The sequence below is a fragment of the Nestor notabilis genome, unplaced genomic scaffold (assembly GCF_000696875.1).
Source record: "Nestor notabilis isolate BGI_N333 unplaced genomic scaffold, ASM69687v1 scaffold7595, whole genome shotgun sequence".
NCBI lineage: Eukaryota > Metazoa > Chordata > Aves > Psittaciformes > Psittacidae > Nestor > Nestor notabilis.
Genome location: NW_009929729.1, coordinates 69,126 through 83,600, shown reverse-complemented (window position 1 = coordinate 83,600; position 14,475 = coordinate 69,126). Strand labels below are relative to the sequence as shown.

The following is a 14,475-nucleotide window of genomic DNA, read 5'->3' as shown; positions in this document are numbered from 1 at the left end:
AGGGCGTGTGGTGGCGGGTTCAGGCTGAGGGCAGGAGCACGGTGCTCACACCGCTTATTTCTTTGCTGTTTTAAGAATACGTAGAGAAGCCACTGAAGCTGGTGCTGAAAGTTGGAGGAAGTGAAGTCGCTGAGCTCTCTACTGGAAATGCAGGACTCGATTCTAGCCTGTATGAAGACAAATCCGAACATGAAAAACACAAGGACAGAAAAAGGAAAAAGAGGAAGAAAGGAGAAAAACAAGTTCCTGGAGAAGAGAAGGAGAAAAGAAAGAGAAAAGTTAAGGTGTGTATTAATGCTAGCAAAGAAAACGCATGCTTCAACTTCCTGTAGCCTTCATATGAAAGGGTGATCAGATAGGACTGTAACTTGTATCATTAAATTGAAATACATTCAGACTCACTATATTAGTTTAGCAGATTCCTTTTCTCCAGGTATTTTTATTAGAAAAAGATGAAGTCATCTGAAATTTCTCATCTTTAAAAAAATATAGAAAATATAAAAGGGGGGGGAAGATACTGTCTCTAAATCCGTTTATATAAAACAAGATGAAGGCTTTACAAGTTAGAATCATAGAACTATAAGTTCTTAATTAAAACTGAAAAAATGCTGTTAGTAGTTCACATTTATTTGAAGAATTATCAGTACCTGTAATTTAAATTTCCTGGCTATTTCATACCTGTTTTTCTAGAACTTAAAATATCATCTTAGGAGATTCCCTGGAGACAACTCTCTGTGCCGAGTTGTTCCTGTCATACTTTTTAAGTGTTTGTCTATCACATTTAGAAAAAATAATGCTGTGATACATTGCATTCTGTAGCTGAATTACTTTATTGTCCAGCAGATGGAGACAGTACATAAGGTTTAAGACTTACAACTTTTTAAACTATGTGAAGTTGTTTTGAACAATCCAGAGAGCATTATGTACAGTGGTAATGCTGGTTTTGCAGCTTCTGTAAGTTTCTATAACAGTATTTCCCTTTCTAGGAAGATAAACGGAAACGAGAACGAGACCCTGCAGACAGTGAGGGAGAACAGGAAATGAAATGTCAAACCCCCATCAGATTGGAATTGCCACCAGAGAAACCATTGACAAGTACATTGTCAAAACAGGAAGGTAAGGGGGGAAAGAAAGACATTTCTTTTGTAAATTGCAGTTTTCTTTAATTGACTCACATTTTATTGTTCGTTGTTTCTATAGCAAGTAACTTTACATTTTTTGCCATCTTGGTGTTTTTCCCCATCTTGTACAAAAATCTGAAATTACGTTCCTGTATACCACTTTTGCAGAATGGTGCCTGGTACCCATGTCAGAGTGGGCAGAATGTCAAGTAAGGCCAGTGAGAAAAGTAGATCCCCTATTTATGTTGTGGGGTTTGCCACTGTATTCTTTTCATTTATGATAAATTCTCAAGTTGGGTTAGTTTTGTTTAGTTGATTTCTAATATCTTGGACATTTAGTACCTCTTGCAGTCAGTTCTGTCTCACACCCTTTCTCCCTCCACTTCCTTTTGGTCTAGAGGTGGAGCAGACACCACTTCAGGAAGCTCTGAATCAACTGATGAGACAGCTGCAGAGGTAAATGTCTGTGCTACATGCTTTCAGGGCTATGAAATGAAAATAACATACATTAAGGGAAGAGGCATATAAAAAGCTGAGTGAAAATATTGCTACTTATATTGCTAACAGGAATGGTTTAGGAATTTAAGTACTAGTTTAAGAATGCATACTTATGACTTTTTAGCTTAGACTTCTGGTAAGCACCTCCAGTTTCAAGGTCAAAGTACTTTTAAAAAGCTTCTAAAAATGGGACAATATTCCAATAATGTGATGCTTTCATTCCAAGAACCCTTTTTCAGAGAGGCACAAGAGTTTGGAATGAACTTGCCGAACTGATCCTTCTTTTGCTTGGAGTTCTATTTTTAGCGTTATTTACTATAGAAAAGAAGTATGTATCGAAAACTTAAACCACATTCTCTTTCTGTCTTATTAATCAAATGTCTTTTGATCAAAACAATCAGATTTGCAGAGTTTGCAGTTCTTTCAAGTAGTCTGTGGTTTAATCTTTTCTTTCGTAACTTTAAGAGTATCTTTATGTCTTGCACAAGAGTGCTTGAAAGATCTCTTCCTTTACCTGTCTCACCACATTAAGCTTGAAACTTGGTTCGCAAGTTTTCTCTTAACTTTAAATTTTCAAGACTTTGGTATCATTTTCAAGAAACTAACCATCAAAAAGAGAGTGTGGTTTTTTGGGTACCTTCCCACACAGAAAGAAGCGGTCACTTTTGCTTTTGAATCCTTTCTCTCAGTTGGATGCTGTTGTGCAAGTGTTCCACAGGTGTTGCAGAGTATCTGTCCTCTGTGCTTCTGCAGATGTATAGCAAAATTATTTTCACTGTTCTGTAGCAACTTGGAGCAGAAATCCCTAAGTCATAAGTAAGCCTCAGGAAAAAGGCCTGAAATGCCAAGGATTCCACCAGTGAGTATGGTATCAACACTGGTGTAGGAGGCCCGTCTCACACTGCAGAGTTCGGTGAAAAGCAAAAAACAATGGTTTGGGAGGCAACTTGCCAGCTTACAGCTAAGCCTGATCCTAAGGAGAAGGTACCGACCAACTGTATTTTGATTTTAATGCTATTAGAAGCACCCAGGAACATGAGTGTATGTCAGAGATCACCAAAAGTCTTACGAAATTTTAGTGTAAAAGACTACTAACATTAGTTAGTAGTGCTATCATAACTTTCAGCAACAAGCTTTCCCTTGTGTTAATTTCAGAGTAAGCAATGAATGACAAATACATGTTCTCATGACATGTGTTCCGTTTATTTTTCAGAGATTTAGTTATAATACAAAACCACTTTTTGAAAAGCCAAAACCTAAAAAGGGGTGGTTTTGTTTTGTTGGTTTTGGGAGGTTTTCTTGTTCTTCTCAGGAGCACAGGTAGTTATCAGAATGTGAAACTAACTTCTAAAATGTGTTTGTAGCACTTGGTTTGGCTATGGGATCTGTTCAAACTTCAAAAGTGAAATACTGCACTGACACAAGCCATTTCTAGCTTTATGTTTTCGATTCCTTTTCAGTTTAATCCTTTCCTTTCTGTTTAATTTCCAAGCTCAATATGTTCTTTATTATAAGTTGAAACAAAAAACTCTTTTCATTTCTTAACAGAAAGGATCCAAGTTCTTTCTTTTCATTTCCTGTGACTGACTTTATTGCTCCTGGCTATTCCATGATCATTAAAAATCCAATGGATTTTAGTACCATGAAGGAGAAGATCAAGAATAATGGGTACCAGTCCATAGAAGAATTAAAGGTAATTCTGTAAATTTTATTTTGACTGTGGAGATGTATTATGCTCAGTTGACTTGAATTCTAGTATTTTATGAGAATATGAAGGTGCCAAAAGAACCAGTACTTTTGCCTAAAGAAATGTTTCTTGTTGAATTTTAGTGAGCAAATTACTTCTGGAAGTGAAAGAGAAAGCATTTCTGGTTTGGACATACACATCTCAAAGATGTGGACGATTTCAGGTTTTACGCAGGATTAAATAGAACCTGTCAGTTTGTCCTTCAGTGTTTCATTTTAGATCTTTACTTAAGAGTGAACGTGTTAATGTTTTTGTCAGTGCTCTCTTTTTTGTTGAATGTATTACGTCTCAAAAAACAAGGAGTCTGGTGAATTTCTTGGCTTTGTTTGTCTGTTGCTACTTCCTTATTTGCTTCCAGTCACCTCTCTGCTAGCCAGGCTTATCCAGTAGACTCACAACTAGCTAAGGCAAGATGAGCTCAGTCTGTTGGCAGCAACCACTTAAGCCTGTGCTGTAGTGTCTTGCAGGTCCCTAATACTTTTAGAAGGTGTGGGAGCTTGTTTTATTGTTTTCTTCAGCAGAAATACTCTCTAGTTCTTTACAGGGTTAGATGAGCACTCAAGAAGTGTGATTTGTGTGTAACAGTTGAACTTAGGCAGATGTTGGTTAATAGTATTGGTTGTATTTTCTAGCGCATTCCTCTTTAGAACTCAAAAACTTCAGAAGAATATTTGCTGTTGTTTCAGCTGTTTCTGGTTAGTTTTTCATTTTATCATTTTGTCTTTATAAGTAGCTGAGAATGTGATACAATATATCTGCCTGTAGAGGCTCTGCAGCAAGTTTAAAAGTGAAGTTTCTAGCTCAGTCATTCAAGAAATGAACTTCAAACAAGCATACATTTCCTTTCTTCATTGTTATTGCAACTTTAGCATATTCCTTATAATGATTTAACTTTGAATTGCAGCTTTTCTGTTGTAAAAGGTAGCTTTATTGTCTTTTTTATGTTACTTCACCTTGTTTTTCTTATGATGACTGCTGATTGGTCAGGGAACTGGGTAATTTTAGCTGAGAGGACTTCCATTAACACTTTAAAAACTACAGACAATACTGAACATGTAAGAATACTTTCAGGACGTTTATTGCTACTTTTGAGACTTGTAACTTTGTTTAAATTTTTAATTAAATAGATTTCTTAGATTCATGAATTAAGTGTTCTTTGAAGTTTGTGTTTTCCCTCAAGCTCAAGATAGTACATTTGCAACAAGATTTTAATACAGTATACTATAAAATTTTAATTTCCATTCCAAAATTATTAATATCTGTCCAGGACAACTTCAAACTGATGTGTACTAATGCAATGATTTACAACAAACCAGACACCATTTACTACAAAGCTGCAAAAAAACTGCTGCACTCAGGGATGAAGATACTGAGCCAGGTAATAGAAAATACAAAACAAAATATTAAAAAATATACTGCTTCTTTTCTGATCCCTCTTTCATTCAACTTTCCTTACAGGGATCTCATGAAAACTAATAAAAACTTTGTATTTGTCAAATGTTTGCATATAAGAATTTAAATACATTGTTTTAAGGCTCAGGTCTCAGTACTGCTACTAGATCAGTTATTGAAGAAATATTTCGCATTTAATGTTGCATTTTCTGAAATATATTTGCTAGTATATATTTGCTAGAATAAGAAAGAATGAACTGAAATAAAGTCCTCTATGCATTATTAAAAGATTCATTAAAGCAGCAAATAAAAGCATTTCTGTGATTTTTAGGAGAGAATTCAGAGCCTGAAACAAAGTATAGAATTCATGGCTGACCTGCAGAAGACAAGGAAGCAGAAGGACAAGCCAGAACTGCAGCAAACTGGCGAAGATGAAAATGGTCCTGGAAAAGACAAAGGAGAACCTGTGGATGGTGATCCCAAAGCATTCAAAACACCTGGCAAAGAACACAAAAAGTGAAGTATTATCTCAGTAATAGTTACAGCATACATCCTTTACATGCTGTGGAAACAAGATGACTTTTAGAGACCAGTGGATGGGGGTTTCTCTCTTCCGGTAGTGCATAGACATTAAGACTTCCTCATCTGAACAGAGCAACATTTGTATAAAATGTCCTCATACACCAAAAATAAATAAGTTTAGAATCTTTTACAATACCCTTTTTTTTTTTTTTTTTTAAATGTAGATAACTTTGTACTGCTCATCAACTCCATTCCTTCAATTGTTTTCTATTTTAGGGTCTGTTTCACTTAAGTAGTATTGTTTTGGAGAAAGCTTGCAAACAGGACCTTTTAAATATTTTGGTACAAATAACTGTAGCCAATTCCAAGTACTGTTGTGGGGTTTTGTATTTGAAATATGTAAATGCGTAGATACCAAATGTATACTTACTGAGATATCTTTTAATATAGAGAAATACCCTTTTCGGTGTTCTGAAATACTAGAGAATGTATTTTCACAGATTTGAAAATACAGACAGTAAATTTCAGAGTATCTAATATTTTACCAAAACTGTCCTTGTTAGTTCTGTGGGAGTGCTGACATAAGATCTAGCAACATGCTAAACTCAGACATTAGTGTGGCTGAAGCAAGCTGAACATGCTGAAGTAAGCTAAAGACCTTTACAGTTATTAACACGGAAAAGCATTTGCTGATGCAAAGTTGTCACATACTTTTGCCAGCTATATTCAGTGGCACTTTTCTTGTATTAGTTGTTTTGTCTACAAAAACAGTTTGCATAGGACACAAAACCAATTTATTCCCTGTATCCTTTCATGGTATTTAGTTGGTGTCTGTTAAATCTGTCTGTTAAATGTAGTAACTAAGTTGTGTGCATTCTGTTCACAGGAAGGACAAAGATCTACTTGAAGACAAATTGCGGAGCACTAACTTGGAAAGGGAACAAGAGCAGATTGATCGTATTGTTAGAGAATCTGGAGGGAAGTTAACAAGACGGCTTGCAAACAGCCAGGTAGGTCTTCGTGTATTTAATAACACCTTTCACTTTTCATAAATAGGCTTACTTAGCATCTTGTGTCAGCTGAAACTTAAGGTAGATTTTACTAGTTAGAGTATACACCATTCCACACGTAACTGATCTTTTGTGTAACATCTTAAGGTTTAAAAAAAAGGCATATCAGCTGAACACATGCTAAATTTCAGCAGCAGAGCAAGTTCAGTGTACATTTCCGGAAATTTTACATAATGTAGTAGAAAAACGTGAATAGTAGGAACCTCAAGAAATCTGACCTGCAAAAATCTGTTGTTCTGAAACAGCCATGTATCTGATCAAAGGTTATTAATGTTCCAGGAGAAGGAACCCAGTTTGGTAATACTGGGCCCACTTAATTTTTCTACATTAATTATATGTATTATCACTTAGCTTCTACAGAAACAGCAAAAGTTATCATCATATCTTAATTCCTTGTGCCTGTACCAATAAAAAAATCAGTGAAAATAAAAAAGGTAAAAGCAGCACTCTCTTCTGAGTCTGACCTTTCCAAATCCCTTTCTGATTCCTATTAGTAGGATGATTTCATTAGATGTTTTTATTAGTCTGAGAAATTAAAGTAGTCTGCTCTTATTTCAGTGTGAATTTGAAAGAAGAAAACCAGATGGTACAACGACTCTGGGCCTTCTTAATCCAGTTGACCTTACTGCAGGAGGTAGGTTGGTATGATACAGGTAACAAGCCGCTTTCAGCTATCAGGCCTGCTGCTGTTTTGCTTGGGGAGATCAGCAAATGCTGGCCAAGGACTGGATATTTCTTTCCAGTCTGATAAAGATCTGTATTTAAAAAGGTGCAGCTCAGCATACACATAGATAGGCCACAGTTACGGCTGTTATTAGGAGCAGCTGGAGGGAGCCCTTGGTGGCTGCTGCTTCTCCTGTTTGTGGGAGCTGCACTAGAAAGCTTTTGCCATTGGAGAAGAGACTACCTGCCATATGCTTGGGCACATTTCATTCCTGGACTCCCCTTAAGTCTGGTCTGTGTACAGAGTGCAGTGTATTCTGACCCGAAAGGTCACAGATGTTCCAGAATTAGCTGCTGGGAACATGTTGGTGCCATCTGTGTAATGCCACTAGCTAAAAGAGTTCAGGTGCTTGACTTTTTAACTGCCAGCTCATTACAGAGCTGAACTGACTAGGTCAAGAACAGGCAGAAGTCAGGCCGAAGACTTGACTTTTCCCTTTCCCCTATTTGTGCAGTAGAAAACGTCAGCAAGAATAAAGAAAGTGTGGTCTTTCACATGAAGAATCAGATGCTTTTTAATGTTGTCACCTCTGTTAGGGAGGGACAGGAAGGAGGAAGACTGATAATGAAAGCTTAAAATTTACATTAGATTTTCTATACTTAACCAGTGTTACTACTTACTTAGTCTGGATTCATGTTAAAGACTACACACAGTCTTTACTGCAAAGCATTTTGGGAGGAAAACTTTGAGAGTTGTATCCTGTGTATTCTGAAGTTTCTGGCTATGGGTGTTGAATGAGTTTTCATGTCTTCCTCTGTCATCTAACTATGCCTAACACACTATTGCTGTGTATTGATATATCCTATTGTAGAGCCAGGTTACTGTCCTGTAAAGCTGGGTATGACAGCTGGAAGGCTTCAGTCAGGAGTTAATACATTACAAGGTTTCAAGGAAGATAAAAGAAACAAGGTTACTCCAGGTAAGTGCTCGTTTGTTTGTTTTGTTGGTCTTTTTTTTAAATATAAATCATCCTCCTTTTATAAAGAAAATATGTTGATCTCATTGTTAACACAAATAGTTTGGAACTAAGGTTTTTTCATGAAAAAGTGCATTTTTGCATGTCTGTCAAACAGCAGCACATCACAGTCTAGCTTAATTTACACATACAAAAGGGGAGGCATACTTAATCTTCATCTATATTGAGAAGAGGTTTTCGCAAGCTCTGAGGGAGCATAGTGGGTTGCCTGAGAAGCTGTTACCAGCACCATACTGAATTTTCATATTGTGTTAAGGTGTACAGTATTGTTAATAAAAATGCATTTGAGGTGGATGTTACTGAAACATTTTACAGTGTGTCTGAACAGATGGTATTCTATGAAGTTTGTTTTCACTGTAAGAAATGTGTTCCTAAAAATTTCTTTTTGGGGGTTGTTTTACAACCCCTTCTCACTTTTATATGATGCACACATATCAGAGGTAATAATTAATACTGTTGTTATTCATTAGTGACATACTTGAATTACGGACCCTATAGTTCTTATGCTCCGACATATGATTCCACATTTGCCAACATAAGCAAAGAAGATTCTGACTTAATCTATTCAACATACGGGGAAGAGTCTAATCAAGGATCTTTCAGGTAATCAAAGAACTAGGATGTGTATTACAGCTTTCACGTTCAGAAGCAGCTTGTGTCACTGCAGTATGGGCTGTGTCTTTGCTGTTGAATGATGTCACTGCTGTCTTTATAGGCTGCTGGGTTTAGTTTGTTCAACTTAAGAAACAAGTAAGAGAATTTGCCTGTGAAGTGAAATTAACCAAAATTGAAGGATTTTGATACTACTGATGCATAGGAACACAGACTAAAGTTTAGGTATACTTACGACTAACTCTGAAGGACTTGTGTTCAAAGCCAGGAAAATGTTGAGTGATACAAGTGTTTATAGAAACTGGAAATTTTAACATTAATGAACTCTATTACTGCCTTGAGTGAGATGTATCTTGGGTCAAATACTGACCAAACTACTATGGTTGAAGTGGGAGAACTGAGTCCAGAGAGAGTGATTCCTAGTTAACATTCTTAAATGCTGTGTATACTGCTTGATTTCTGTATTATTTACTACAGTAAAAATAATTAATTCTCACTGTTTCTATTATTCTTGATTATGAAAATTTCAGCACTAAAGTCCTTTTGATTTATGAGAATTTCAAAAATGGAATACACAGCAGTATAAATTTGTGTGACATGTGGGAATACTGAAGGGAAGTACAGTGCAAGGTTTGCTCTCAGTTCAATGCAGCTGCCTCAGGCAGTATAGCTTTCCTAGTTTTTCAGGTTTTGTTAAGTATCTGAATGGGTTCCTCAGCTACAAAAGGCATGGATAACTAAACTAAAGCAAAGTGTTTAGATCCAGTTCTGTGCTACTTTTTTGTGTTCCTATGCTGTACATAGTGGTTTGGCTTCATGTAGCATTTTTCCACTGGATGTTTGGTATTAAAATAGTTACGTTAACTCTTTTGATCTTCTAGTATCCATGATTTTTTGATGAAATCACAAGATTACCCTTTCTTAATGGCTGATAGTTTGCTTGATGTTCTAACTAAAGGAGGACACTCTAGAGCTCTCAGAGAACTGGAAGTGGTAAGAGTGGATTTGTGTCCTGTCCATCTTTCGTTTCAGCACACAAGCTATAAAGCTGGGGAAAGGTGATGCTGATCCTATTGATGGGCTCCATTTTAATGGGTAAAATCTCAAAGTGAAGACTGATCTTTGTCTCCAGTGGGAGGATTTTCTGGAAAGGGATTATTCTGACTTCTTAATTAGTGAAACATGAAAATTAATTAAGTATTGACAGGCAGTCACACATTCTTTCCCTGTCTACTCTCTCAGTCCCATTAGCACTAGCTTTTGTTCCATTCAGTAAGAAAATGCCAGTAAGCAGTAGTTCAGAAAGGAGGTGATCATGGACAGGCTTTCCTATTTCCATGAGGAATAAGTTTATCATGTTCCTAGCAGCCACTGTTTAGTTCAGGAGAACTAGTAACTAGTTTTTCCCTTTATGTGGTACAGTGCTTTTAAACTCAGGTATGTGCTGTGTAAAAATACTGAACAGCTGCTCTTCACCTCTTAGGAGATTTCAGTACCTGTGTATCCCGACCATGAAGGGAATCAGAGGGGATGATTTGACAATGTTAACTTAATTGGCAATCTAAGAATGAGTTGAGAATCTCCACAGGACAGTTCCTGTTAACTAGAAGTCTTGCTTTGAGTTTCACATCAGCGTAAACTATTGAAATAAACAGATCATAGCCTTTTATTAATGGGTCATATATTAGGTAGATTAATACTAGCCATAGTTCGTGGGTCAAAGATTAACCTTCAGCCCCAGTTCAGACCTTTGTTTAGTCTTACTAGTTCAGCTCTTTCCTGGTACCCAGTAGTGACACTGACTTAGAGGGTTCAACCACTACAGTTGCAAGTATTAAGTTACATAGAAGCAGAATACATTTCAGCCTCTAGAAGTCTTCCTTCCTTTTCTTCTTGCCCCCTAGTAAATAATCTCTGATGTGACATCACTGGGGAAAAGCACGTGAACTTTGCAAAAACAATACAATATGTGCTGTAAAAATGAATTTTAGTAAACATTAATAGCTGAAGAAAGCCCTCTAAAAACCAGCTGCTTTGTGACTTGGTTTACAGAGGAGGCTTATTATGACATTGTATGTTTACCTCACTTTAAAAATACTGCATATTGCAAGATTTTGCTAGGAACGTGAAGGTTAATTTTAATGCTTTCTTTAAAAATCCTTTCTCTCTTCAGCCATCGGAGGAAGCTGAAAGCTCACATGAAAGAAGCAATGCAATGAAAGATGTAAAGGTAAAACTTCTGAATCGATTAACTACTCTAACCAACTGACCTGTCTAACCCCACAGTTAAAAAACTGCCTACAACTGCAGGGCCTGTTCAGCTACACAGAGTGACAGGCTGTAAAGGTACACTCTGACTTGTGACAAGAGCGTGCGATTTTGTAGGCATTTGGAGCATAAGAATCTCCAAAAAGTTAAGTCTTAAATGAGAGTTTACATCAAGAGAACTGGAAGAAAATGCTTATAGATTTTGTTTCTGATTAGTTAACCATGTGTTAGATCTGGTTGGCAGCTACAGTCATTTTATTCTTACCTTAATCTGATTTGGTTTAACATGAACTTGTAACATAAGTAGGGAATATCACATGATACACAGCTGTCTTTGAGAAAAGTTTTCTCAAATACCTTGACCCATATAAACATACAATACATCTCTAAAATCATTCCACCCAAACTTGTTCACTTAGAAAACGTGTAGCAGCAGTTCTAGGGGAGAAGGAGCTGCTCTCCTGGAGCGTTCACTCGCAGCCCATGCCCAGACTGGTTTTCAGTTTTGGCCTCAAATCTTAAACTCTGCTTTAGGTGAGCTAAAGGGGGTTTTATTCTTTCTTTTTTTTAAATTGGGATGCTGGTCTTAAGTTTCTGTATCATTTGTGCCTGCCCCCAGCGGTTTTAGCAGATGTCATTTTCTGTGCAAGTATGAAATAGAATCATAAACTGAGTAACTGTAGAGCAGTGGAAGTTCACAGGGTGTCTTTTCAGCTTTCCCTCCATATGTTCACATTTTTGTAGAGGAGCTTAATTTTAACTAACTTTGCATTTGGATTTTCCTCAAGCAATGTTGTTGTTGTTTCAAGGCTGATCTAAATTACTACTTGCTGCTTTTTTGTTGTTGTTTTAGGTTATGGAAATTGATATTGCTGCCAGGTTGGACTCTACTAATAATGACAGACTTACAGCACTAAAAGCAGTTACAAACTTTGGCATGCCTATAGAAGAGTTTGATTCTGAGGGTGAGTTTTCATGGTACTTGCACTTTTGATCTGTCTGTAACTGTTTTACTTTCTCAGTCCCTTTGCATAGTCAGCCTTGCTATGTTTTATATCATAATGTGAGTGAATATACTCTCTTACTGGTTAGGAATTTATTTATTTTCTTCATTACACAGAGGCTGAAATCTTCCAGAGGAAACTTGATGAAACAACAAAGCTGTTGAGAGAACTCCAGGATGCTCAAAATGAACGACTAAGTACAAAACCACCCCCTAATATGATTTGTCTTCTGGGTCCATCTTACAGAGAGATGCACTTGGGTAAATGCACTTTTTCTGATCATTCTTGCAGAACTGATCAAGTCCCAACTTGGATTAACGTCAAGAAACGCAAAAGTTTAGCAGTTACAGTGCAGACTACATGTCCTCTTAGGCCTAGAAAATTCAGCATTTTTCAATGTAAAGCAAGATAAAAGTCTTGAAGAGTAATTACAAGTATTTCCTCTTTATTAATAGATTTCCTTAGAAATGACTGGGAGCTTTCTGTATGCCATGGGGCAGACAATAGCCAAACGCTTCTAACTCCCTGATTTTTATATGGTCTTTGAACAGGGCCTGCTTAAGTGTTACTGAGTTCTTAGCATAAGGCTAGCTTTGCTAGGTTTGATCTGGTTATCAGTCTGTTTTATTATAGCAGTTAATACCAGTCATACATTCTTTAATCGTCTGAGCAAAGCTGCCTGTCTCTCAGGTCAGTTACACAGCCTGGGTTAATGGCAGCCTTGTAAGACGGGACTGTGTGCAGAGGGTTATGTTTACTTGTGCAAGTAAAACCAACTTTTGCAGTACCAGCTGCAGCATATGTGGTATAAAATCACCCCCTTGAGGTGGTAAGATAAATCCCTCATTACTGGAGAAATACTACCAAGTTGGTATAACACCAAGTCTAAAGCAGATCAAGTATTACATTTCTTAACATATTTAAGTACTTGCAGCTTCCATCTGGGAGGAAAACCACATTTATAGCAACACGACCAGAGCCCCTGGTGCATGTACAAAACTGAATGCTGGCTCCTGAAGGCCCTCTGGTGCTGACACAGTGGTTGTGGGTGCCACCAGCTTCCTCCTGGGTGTTGCAATAGTGTGAGCCAAGCATCATTAGCTCACACCTCAGCTTCTGGTGTTCCTTGAGCCTTGCTCAGCAGCTCTTCCCTTCTTCCTCTTCTTAACCATCTTTCATAGTTCCCACTGTCTTGCATGACTGCATGCAGTACAACAAAATGCTTCTGTTGCAGATACAATACTTAATGTAGTTGTATCTGTACTTAAATAATTAAGCTGGGTTTACATGGTGAAGGGCTCATTTTGGGGATTTTGTGTCTACGCAGCATATAAACACATCCACTTATCTTTTCCAGCGGAGAGAGTAACCAATAACCTGAAAGAACTTGCACAACAAGTGACTCCAGGTGACATTGTTAGTACATACGGAATCCGGAAAGCAATGGGAATTTCAGTTCCCTTACCTGACACGGAAGACAGCTGGGTAGATTTGACAGAGGGTGAGTGTACAGAGATGTATTACAGCATCTGTTCAACTAAAACAAAACCACGTCTGCAGATCATTAGACTGGCTTGCGATAGAACTTGCAGTAACCTGGTTCCAACTTTCAGTTCTTCTCCCCTTTTTTAAATTCTGTTTCAAATGGGAAGTTGCTGTGCTTGGTCTCAGTCCAGAATTAATCTTTTGGATGTATGGGACTTCGGTTCAGCTACATGAAGTAACTATTTTACTGTGTATCTTGCAGCAATGCCAGATCTTAAAGCCTGGCACTCCTTTCAATTTTAGTTTTTCCATTTAGCATGAACTTAAAAGGGAAGAGGTAAAATTCCTCACTTGCTAAACGACAATATTGCACTTTCTCCTTCTCCGGGCTTGTGGCTGTGCCTGCCCTTTGCTTAGTTTGGCCAGCTACTGCTTTGTAGGTGGACAGCATCAGCCCAACTCCACGTCTCCAGCCAAAAATTACTGCTGGTTTGGAGGGAGTAAGGATGCAGATCAATGGAAAACCAAGTGCCAGAACCAGCCCCCCTGTATGTCAGATCAAGGGTAAAAGTTGTGTTCCTCCCCACTCCTCACAACAGGCGAGTGGTTCCTTTCAGGAAACTAATACCCCATTTATTCAATCTGTGATTGCAGTCAAGATATTTCTTAATGAAAAGCACAGGGTTACTTCAGGAACTTAGCTCTGCAAGGAAACTGCTCAAGAAATTTTGGTTGCAAAAGTGTTGAGCGTTTTCTGTTCCATAGCGCTCCACAAGTGAGGGTACGTTACGGAGCCAGCCAACACATGGCACTTTCAGTACAGAGTAGCACAGCTACTCTGGCTAGTACAGAGCATGCAGCTGACTTGGGACTGTGCACCAATAGCAGATGTCAGGAGAACTCTAGGGAATGCATGTTGCATTTAGGCGTTTTCTGTGATAACTGAGCCGGTACCTGCTGTAACCTTTCAGACTTTCAAGAACCTAAGAAGACTGTCACCATCCCAGAAAGCGAGTGTGGCCCGGTCACAGTCTGAGGCTCTGGTCCAGTTTACAG

At 37.8% G+C, this 14,475-nt stretch overlaps 1 protein-coding gene across 1 annotated transcript; it reads left to right on the top strand.

Annotated features, from left to right (window-relative positions):
- Positions 1-11: 11 nt before the first annotated feature.
- On the top strand, positions 12-14,475 carry BRD7 (bromodomain containing 7; the record flags this gene model as incomplete). The annotated part of the gene is given in 16 exon segments (XM_010015121.1): positions 12-284; positions 987-1,116; positions 1,520-1,577; positions 3,168-3,312; positions 4,634-4,744; positions 5,090-5,274; positions 6,167-6,290; positions 6,909-6,984; positions 7,886-7,993; positions 8,521-8,653; positions 9,544-9,655; positions 10,836-10,892; positions 11,784-11,895; positions 12,051-12,194; positions 13,292-13,435; positions 14,391-14,475. Coding segments are annotated over 16 exon segments (1,977 nt in total), but the record flags the coding sequence as incomplete, so codon positions are not given.